At 42.1% G+C, this 10,083-nt stretch overlaps 1 protein-coding gene across 3 annotated transcripts in view; it reads right to left on the bottom strand.

Annotated features, from left to right (window-relative positions):
• TBC1D30 (TBC1 domain family member 30) overlaps nucleotides 1–9,795 on the bottom strand; it is a 56,604-nt gene extending 46,809 nt beyond the window's left edge. Inside the window, exons 1-2 of one of the 3 annotated variants that reach the window (XM_051624442.1) lie at nucleotides 9,384–9,795; nucleotides 6,837–7,001 (exon numbers count right to left, since the gene is read on the bottom strand). In XM_051624442.1, the coding sequence (XP_051480402.1) occupies nucleotides 6,837–7,001; nucleotides 9,384–9,633 (415 nt within the window). In that variant the 5' untranslated portion in view covers nucleotides 9,634–9,795. Of the gene's footprint in view, nucleotides 1–6,044; nucleotides 6,057–6,836; nucleotides 7,002–9,383 lie in introns of those variants that run through there. The other 2 variants (XM_051624451.1, XM_051624481.1) reach the window with 2 other exon arrangements.
• Between the last annotated feature and the right edge of the window lie 288 nt (nucleotides 9,796–10,083).

Consider the following 10,083-nt stretch of genomic DNA (forward strand, 5'->3'; position numbering starts at 1 on the left):
ATCAATAGCAATATTCTGTTTATTTACACACATATGGTTACAAGTAGGCAACTGGTTATAAAGAAAATTCAGCCTACCTTTGGCAACAGTTTAAACAAAGAACTTAAGGTGACTATGACATTTTCAAGCTCATGATTCTGTTTAGTTCCATCTGCCTTTCCCCACCAAAAGGCTTCAAAGGACAAGAGATCAGGTAGAACTATGTTAAGAACAATTTTTAGGAGAAAAAAAAATCCACAAGGAACATTTCTTCAGTATAAATTTCAAAAAGCCACAGCATCAATTTAAAGGATCCAATTCATTAGCACCCACAAAGGGCAGAGACTAATAATGTATAAGCACACAAACACAGATGAGGTAATAGAAAAGCTACTGAACTGAAACATGCAGCCAATTGAGTCATTTGAGGATGACTCACATGAAATCAGAATCATGGTTTCCTTCCATAAGAAGTAAACCTCCTATTTTAACCACATCAAAGGAGGAATGTACTTCTGATAGATCAATTAAATAGTTATTGCTATAAAAGTTACTGGAGCAGATTCATCTGGCTTCAAACATCAGAGCTACTGAGTTAAATTTAAAATTTATTAGACGAACACCTTGGAAATGAGACATAGTTTTCTAAATTAATTACCTGTTTCACATCCACTATGAAATCTGAATTAGCGTTGGAGATGAACACAGCAAGTACATCATGATAGTCTCTTTTTTAATTGCAAATGCAACACAAGAAATTGCAGAGACATTAGTATATTTAATTTTTAATACAGAACATCCTCCTCTTTAATATATATTTCAGATGTTAAAGTGAGGAACTTGAAAAGCAAATACAAGCTTAAAACTGGCTCCCAAATTTATAACAATTGAGATTCACATGGGGGGCAGGGTGTAGAGGAAAACTAGCCCTCCTACTGTAGGCCACAGTAGCAGCATTTACTGCACTCAATCAGCACTCACTCAGTTCTTCATAAAGAAAAAACAATTAAACCAGAGCAACTGAGGTGCTCCAGGTTAAAGCATATTTATACAGCTGCAAGAATACAGTAAACTGCTGGAATGTAGTGTGAAAAGTCGGATAAGCCACATGCAAAATTTGACCTGCATGAATTACTACACATGCACGAGTTTGCCTCATATTACGAGGCATCTGATCCAGATTGACAATCATAGAATCGAACAATACCAGGTTGGAAGGGACCTGAAGGATCATCTGGTCCAAACTGTCTTGGCCAAAGCGTGGTCTAGATAAGATGGCCCAGCACCCTGTCCAGCTGAATCTTAAGTGTCCAATGTTGGAGAATCCACTACTTCCCTGGGGAAATTATTCCAGTGGCTGATTGCTTCCATTGTGAAAGTTTTTCTTCTCCTCCAAGAACCTTACAAAATTCAAGTTCAGTCAAACCAGCATTACCTGAGTTGGCAGTTCACAGTACTTTGTATTAAAGCTGTTCTTACACCTTTAACCGAACTTTCACCTTATGAACTAAAATTTGTGAATGCCTGCCTTGGTTTTATAACAAATGTTGAGGGAACAGGACGGATAGGGATTGAGAAAACTGGAGAATAGATAACTAGTGCATGCTGGAAAAAAAAAACAACACAAGAAAGAACATATGAAAGAGATCACAGAACAATGTGAGGAAACCTCAAACGCAGGGAGTAGACACTGCAGCATAGAAAAGACATAGGGAGGGTGGAAAATGGAACAGGGCTGAGAAGTCCAATATTTAAAGACTGGGATCAGGTGAGAAAAGCTAATAAATAGTTGGGGGGAGGGGGGAGGAACGGAAGATGCGTCAGGACTGAAGCTAAAGAGAAACTTTGATTGGAGGGAGCAAGGAGAGAAAACAGAAGTTAATTCTAGATGTACGAGTACTTTTGCATATCGAAGTTGCACTTATCCAGAGACACACAATGGTGGTGATTGGGCCTAGTCCTCTCCTAACCAACTCATACAACTACAACACCAGGAAAGGCTTTCCCAGTTTCCTCTGAGTGAGTTCCACCTGCTGTGACAAGAGTTGATGCTACAAAGTAACATGTTCTCAGAAGTTGAGGGGACTTCATAGCTTGGTCTTCCACCTCAAAACTCTGTTCACCCCCTGGGAACACACGGGGTACCAATCTGTACCCTGGTGATGCCAGTTCAGATGCACTCAAACAGATCACAGCTTTTGCTAGTAAGTAGATACATACACCTCTGAATTTCTGTAGCTGGACTCCAAAACATTCAGCCCACTCAATCAGGAGCTTCTGAATAACCACCACAATCATGTGGAAATTAATGATCTCAGTTATGATTAAGAAGTCGTTTGCCACCATTTTTCAACTACTTCACATATGGAACCAAACACCGCCTTTGAGAATAACATTTATTTGACAGCCCAGCTTTAAATCTTTCAATCAAATTATTGCCTGACCACATTTGCAAAGCACTTCCCTTCACATTTAAGGAAAGGACATGAAAGCCACCAGCTTACTAAAACCAGAGATGCACCTCTAGATCTGCACAAAATAAAATATTTTGTCTCCCTCTACTGGTTCTCCATTAGATCAAACCAGGAGGTGAAAAAAACTGGAAAGCTAATGTTAATTGTTCTCTTAGAGAATTCTCTACAGGAGTCAGTGCTGAAATAGCAAGAGAATACTACTTCTCTTAAATCCTGGTTTCTAAATAAATACTACAAGAAAGAATACAAAGAGTCTTTCTGAACACGGCATGAGACCCACTGAAAGTTTTTACAGGTAGACAGCACCATAGCTAAATAGTGCCAAATTAATGATCTCTTAGTGAAGTTTTCTACTAAAATTATTTCTTCATTAAAAAGCAAGATAATATTAATGCACTTTGTTAGTATTACTTTATATTGAATCAGATTTTAGCACTCCTGGCTTGCTTCCAGTCAGATTGAGTTACAATTGAGCTGGATTATTTTACTTATAAATAATGTATAGAGAATATGTGCATATTTTTTAAATTAAAATGACAGGTAGTAAAAAACTGTGATTCAATAAACTTCTCATTTGCACTTCGATCAGTCAAAATATTTTCAGTAATATAAGCTGTCAATATATGAATACAGGAAGAGAGAAAAGAATGTGGTGTCTTTTGCATAGTCTTTAGATGATAGATGCAAAACCATGGGGTTTTTTTAAACTTAATTCTGCTTTTCTCAAATGATATAATTAAGCACATAAAGCACTCTGATTTCTAAGATGGATTTGAAATATTGCAAAGTGCTACAGAACAAACTTATGTCTTGTCATACCAAATAATTCAGAATCACAAGAGCAAGAGAAATGTGTACCTAGAAGCCATGTTTGCCATCAGGCCATCCCTGTGATTTCTCTCTTACTGCTTTTCTTCACTGGAGTATTTTATTTAGATTTGGGTAAAAAAGTGTGACTAAAATTAAATTGGTCAGTCATATGTCTTACAAACTAGATGTACAGCACAGCGTACTGCTTTTAGCATGTATCCAACTGAACAGTTTCTCTTCCCTCAACAGAGCCATAACCATTTATGCTTCTGACCAAAATGCATTTCATACTGCACTGCATATTGCTTTCTATGGTAATACCTATTAGTAAGCAAAACGTACATCACCTACCAGGGATAAGGGTCAGCAGCATAACGAGAAACACCGTAAGTTAGTTATGAAGTCATCCCTGGTGACTGTTTGCTCCTCCACATTTACTCCCTCCACTAAGGAGTCCAAATGCTGCAGGCCCTGGGCTGAGTATGGATGGTTCTGAAGCACAAGCAAGCCAGAAATGGGCTTCCAAAGCTGGCAGAGGACCATGCCCCTTCTGGGCACAGAGCAGAGACCAAGAGAGCCAGCACAGGTCAAAGACTCATCAGTGGACGGCTCCCTGCAGGCTCTGCAAAAGCCTATGGACTCTGAACTTTCACAACATACAGTTCTAGGCATACTATTTTTTTAAAACGGTAGCTGTTTTTTTCCTCTGTTGAAGCAGAATAAAGCGTAAGACATTTCCTCAGAAAACAAGGGATCGAATTTACCAGTCCTGTAATTTCCTAACGAACTGAAGTTACCATGAGGGCTGAATTTGTCAGGCAGTGTTCAAAAAGTGTCTGACAAAGCCAGAATTAAGCATCAAGACAGAAATTCCATCTTTTCCTGAAACAGTGTTTGTTTGCAATTGATCTGTACAGATTGCTTAAGAGTAGCATTCAAACATCTGAGTATGAACTTGAGGTTTACATAAAACTAGAGTTCCAACTCTACACAGATTTCACTGTATGTGGGGAAAAATATTGCCAGTGCAACAATCGTATAAACATACCATGAAACTCTATATAAACCAGTTGAAGAATCACTTGTATTTTGAAATGTTAGAAATAAAGATAACACAACTCCAAGAAATTTTAAGTTGCCACTAAAAGAGCATGCTTTACAAGGAAAAAGTATTTTAACGACCTTTCCATACTTATTAAAAATTTTAGTACTACAGGATGTCATAATCTTAATGCTGCACATGAAAGCTGCACATAAAGCTTTACGGCACATAAAATTATATTGCTAGTATATCCTTTCATCAGAAAAATCTGGAACAATGAAAACTTCTACAAATTAATAAAAATGTTTTGAATATTTAAAAATGAGTGAGTAGTCTATAGAAAGTCTAGCTCCAAGGGCTAGTGAGTAGGAAAACTGTTGTATTTTGAAGCAAAGGGAGAGACGTCGTTATTGATTGTTCCATCACATTAACTCTTCTTTATTTTAATGTTAAAAGGATAGAAGATAGATCTTTCCACTGTTAGCATAACAGTTTTGATGAGAATTTAGGACTTAAATACATATTTAGCAGCTGTACTTCTCAAACTACTCTAAGCAATCACCTTCTCCTGTGCATCCACTTCTACTACCCTCTGCAGAAACTGGAAACAGGGAACTGATACAGAAAAGAAAAAAGGAATTATCTTACTGGATCACCTCCCCAGTTTGATTCATTATATCTCACATAGAGGTTCCTACTGCTACTACTACACGGGAAATAGTACAAAGACAAGAATAAACAATTGGAGGGAAGAAAACCAGTTCTGCCTGCCTTTGGACAGCTTATCAAATATTGCCTTAAAGACACAGTTACCACAAAATTTGTAGTTGTAAATTCTACATGAAAGCTTATTCCTGCATTCTCTGTATAGTGCTAGCACATTTATACTGAGAAATAAAGCCAAAGTCTGAATCTATTCCAAAGCAACTGAAGTTATCAGAAGCCATTCAACAAATCCCAGTGGCTTTGGATTAGATCTTAAGGCAAGAAATAACTACATTTTGGTGCTCTGGAATACATATATCTGGATTTTCAGAATTTAAACTGAAAATTAACCCTAGGTAAAATATGCTATAGCAATACGAAAAACATCTGATTTAAAGGGCTGTAATATACAAACCTACACAGAGTCTTCAAACACTTGCATGCACGTGCATGGATATTAGGCAATAAACAGCACTACTTTAAAACTTCAGCTATCTCAGTTGTTACTAGCACATTTTAAACTAATGTAAGTGCAAAACAGTACCTGAAATTCATAAAAACACATTCATATTTAGGATCAAATCCCATGTCTCTCTCAGTCAGTAGGTTTTTACGTAACAAATGCTCAGATGATGCTCAGACCTTCAGAATTTATAGTCAAATCCTCTAAATACTTAAACACATGCAAAATTCAGGTAGTCTCATTTAAAAGGAGACTACAGTATATGTTTAAGTGTTAATAGCACTGAAGACTCAATTAACAAGCTGATGTTGAAAAAGGAAAAAAAGCAGGTGAGAAGACAAAAAACGCCTACACAGTGCATGACAGCCAGGAACTTTCATTCCAGGTTTAAGTAAAACAAAGGAACACTTTGAAATACTTTAAAATTAAGTTTCACAGTAATAGACAAACCCTTGACTAAACTACATTAGCACATGCCACTACAAGTAAGAGTATTTTATTATTTTTGTTACATGCACCTCAAAGCTTCTACAGGCATTTTTGTGAAAAGACCATGCTTTATTTACTGTACCTGGACATTTCTGTCACGCTGCATGTTAATAAAAAAATAAGACAGGGAACATTAGGTTATTTTCATATATGCTTTCTAAAGGTATGATTTCTATTTATTTTTACATACTGCATTACAACACTTTCACTTTATCAGAACTAACAAAAGCACTTCACTCTATCTTTAGATGACAACTTTGCCAAGTCAAATAGAAAGGTTTCACTGTTCTGGAAGAAAAGGCTAAACAACTAAAGAGCAACATTTCTCCTCTTTCCCACACACTCTCTCTGAAACCCCAAAATCACAGGTGCTGATAAAGGGGTTTGAGGGAATTAGATTTGTTTTTACTAATACTCCTCATCTTGAATCAACTTGATAGAAAGGAGTTAAGCACCACTAACAATGCTCTGGTAATACAGTTGCACAGGGTGTCTTTAGTTTCCAGAGAGAATAATTTCCACTTCTAGCATGTCCCTTAGAACCATATAAAAGCACACAGTTAAACACATGCACACGACAAAATTCAACTTGGTCTTTCTGCAAATTAAAGCTGAAAAGGCCTGGCAGACACCCTACAGTAAGGCTGCCACACCCGCACACAAAGCCGAGGCTACAGCAGTGTGTCCAGCTGACCTAGTCGAACTTTGCCTGTTGTCAGGTGCCACTGGCACTACCGGAAACCAGTCGTATCCATGGACTAGCATAGCCTGGCCTCTTGACTCTAAACCAAGAGCAGGGGCTTAAATGAAACACCACCCACATTAACAAAATCAACTACTCACACCAGTACACGTGTGCAAAGCAAGAACTTACGTCGTTTCTGGGAAACCGCTTGTAAACAGGCTGTGACAATATCGCAGTTCTTCTGGACTTTATGTACAAGCCTGTCTTTCTGCTTGAGAAGACGAAGCAACTTTGCTGATTGAACAGAAATCCTGTAATTCAGTTCTTGTTTTATAGTTGTTAACTCATTGACATCTGCCAAAAAGCAGAGAAAATAACTTCAATACCCATCAAAACATTCACAGTTTATTGTAGTTGATGTGCAAAGAGACTTGCCCCTTGGGCATTTACACATACAAACTTTCTATAAATTACAAGTTCTATTGACTGACATAATTCTCAATTACAAACATTTTCAGAATCCTGAGCCAAAGTCTTTAATTTTCTTTAAAATAAAGTACTTCAACTTATTGCACAGTGCATGAATCTGAATAATTATACTGTAGCAAATTGGAAACATTTTGACAGATGTAGCCAGAATATATTTACAGTAGTGCAACCAGAGGGTAATTTTTAAATACAGTACCTTCCAGAAGCTGCCTGCAGAAAATGTGCATGGGGGGATAAGCAAATGACAAAGGAACATGTTCAGGAAGCTGCCTGCAAAGCTAGAAATGCAACTTCAGGATGAGCTCAAAATGGGAAACTTTTACCGCTAAGATGCAAACTGGGCGGCTTCAGCCACGGCCTCAACTATTTCCACTGGTCAGTCACAATGCCATCAGACCCCCTTAGTCCAAAGGGGATCACTTCTGGTGACACCAAAGACACAAAAATGTCTCTGTTTACTTCTAATATTCCTGCCGTCCCCCATTTAGCGAGCTTGAGGTCCAGGAGAAAAGTGAGTTGTTGTGGAAATGTCTTAAGTCCACTGATTTTTTGTGTGTCTTCTACTCTGCTCTCAGAGGCACACACACCCTACCAATGAAAGCTTGGGTCTTGCCTATCACGTGCTGACCTCATCAGCTCTTCCCTGTTAAAGCCTGGTAACAGCTTGCTACCAGCGTCTGAACAGCTGCCTCTGTTCCCTGCAGCTGGCTTCAAATCCTATTATTTTCAATCCATGCCCTCCTGATGATGGGGAAAAAAAAAAGTATATCAAAAAAATTCCATACTTTGGCAACATGATCCAATGAGAAAACTATTTCTGCATCCAGGAAAAGCTACTACAAGTGGGATAATAAACAGCTCAGCTCATATGGCAAGACTTTTTCAGTAAGTCTGGAAGCTTAAAGAAAAGAGTAAGGCTGAAACAACACTCAATCACAGGACAGTGAAAAGTAAGGTTTGACTGCAAGGCCAGGGAGCCACTGGTAGAACAGACCCATATTTTATAGACACTGCTCTGGCTCAGCACCCCCTTCTCAGCTGCAACTCCCAATCAGTTGTACCAGGCAAGGGGATTTAAAACCACATCTGTGGATTTTGAAAGCCAAAAAAAAAAAAAAAAAATGAAGTTATGCTCCTACTGACTTGTACAGTCACTACAAAAATAATGAGGTGAATTTTATTCTTTCCCACCTATGCCAGAGAGCCGTCCCTGTAAAAACAACTAACTTTGCAGTAAAATTAATTAGTTTTAATTCTACAAAATGTATTCCCATAGAAGCAAATTTCTTGTGGAGTCCCAGGTTGCCACAGGACACGGAGAAGAAATTGAGCTACATCCTGTAACATCCGATGGCGTATAATTCCATTAAGCCAAACACGGAAGCTGAAGGCTGTTTGCAGAGGTCTGAAAAACAGGCATGTCTTTTCACCTCTTGATTTCTTTCCTTGCCAAAACCAAGAATGATTTAATATCAGGAGACAAGAGGCCTTTGTAGAGCTTGGAGTTGCAAGTCTCATTCTTTCAGCAACACACAGTCTAATGGCTACTTAGCTTTCATAAGAAACTTTAGGTAGTTTCATTTAGATTTTGTTTAGTTGATTATTGCATTTACTTTTTTTTCATTACACTTTTTTAATATTTTTTTTTCCTGGAAGACACATTTATCTGCAAATAAGCTTCACAATTGTCAGGTTTGGTTTCCGTCTACTAAAACTAAATGGAACTGAAAAAAAACAACTGTCTTGTGACATAGTACGTGTCTGCTAGTTTAGGAAATAAAGGGGAGAGAGGAAGGAGAGGATTCATTGATTCATTACTGTAGGCGTCAAAAAGCCCTGAACTTCCAGAAGCACAAAGTCTTGTGCAAGCTGTCACAAGAACTGGCAGCAGGTGACCCTCTCTTTGCCTAAAACGCAGAGGGGGGGGCACGACTCACGAGACCTTGGTTCGAAGGAGGTATCAGGTCACTGCGGGCGGGAAGGTTCCGGGAGTGACGGCCCCGCACAAAGGAGAAGACACGCACGAAGGCGCAGGTGCGCGCAGGTGCGCGCAGGTGCGCGCAGGTGCGCGGAGGCCGGCAGAGCGCGCTGTGTGTGCCCTGGGCGCCCGCCGGCGCGGGAGGAAGGCAAGGGGCGCAGCTCCCGGCCTCGGCGGAGCGGCGGCAGCGGGGAGGCGACCGGGGCAGGGCAAAGCAGAGCAGAGCAGGGCAGGGCAGGGCAGGGCAGGGCAGGCGGGGCGGGCTGTACCTTTCAGCTGCAGGTACTTGACCTGGCTCGGCCGCTGCTGCAGCTCCCGGAGGGCGCGGGCGCTGCCCGCGGGGGCGGCCGCCTCGGCAGCGCTGTACAGCTCGGTGAGCAGCCCGCTCACCAGCGACGAGGTGCGGCTGCACCGGCCGCCGCCAGGGCCCTCCTCGTCCTCATCCTCCTCTTCCTCCTCGGCCAGGCTGTCGGCGCTGCTGCCCGCCCTGCCAGCCGGGCCGGCCTCCCCCGCCTCCATCTTCCGCGGCACCAGCGCCCAGTTCCGGGCGCGGCCCGTCCCACGGCCAGACGCGGAGGGGCAGGCGGGGGAGCCCCGGCCGGCGGGACGTCTCCCCGCGGACAGCAGGGCCGCACCCGGCTCCGCTCCCTCCCCGCGCACCGCTCTGCGTGGTAGAGGCCGGCGGGGAGGCGGGGAGGGCCCCGCACCTGCGGCGGGGCGGGGCGGGCAGCTCCGCCCGCGCCTCAGGGCGGTGAGCCCCGCAGCGGGGCCGCTGCCACCTGCGGCTCCTGCGCCCCGCGCCCGCCCGCGGGACAGCCCCTGCGCGCCCGCCCAGCAGCTGTGCGGGCGGCGGAGGCACCCGGCGCTCCCGGGCCCCCCGCGCTGCGCCTCCTTCGTCCCCGCCTCCCGGTTTCCCTCCGCATCGGCGCGGTGCTTTCCTTCAGGCCGAGAGCTCACCGGCGGGGCCGC

This window comes from Apus apus, chromosome 1 (genome assembly GCF_020740795.1).
Source record: "Apus apus isolate bApuApu2 chromosome 1, bApuApu2.pri.cur, whole genome shotgun sequence".
Taxonomy (NCBI): domain Eukaryota; kingdom Metazoa; phylum Chordata; class Aves; order Apodiformes; family Apodidae; genus Apus; species Apus apus.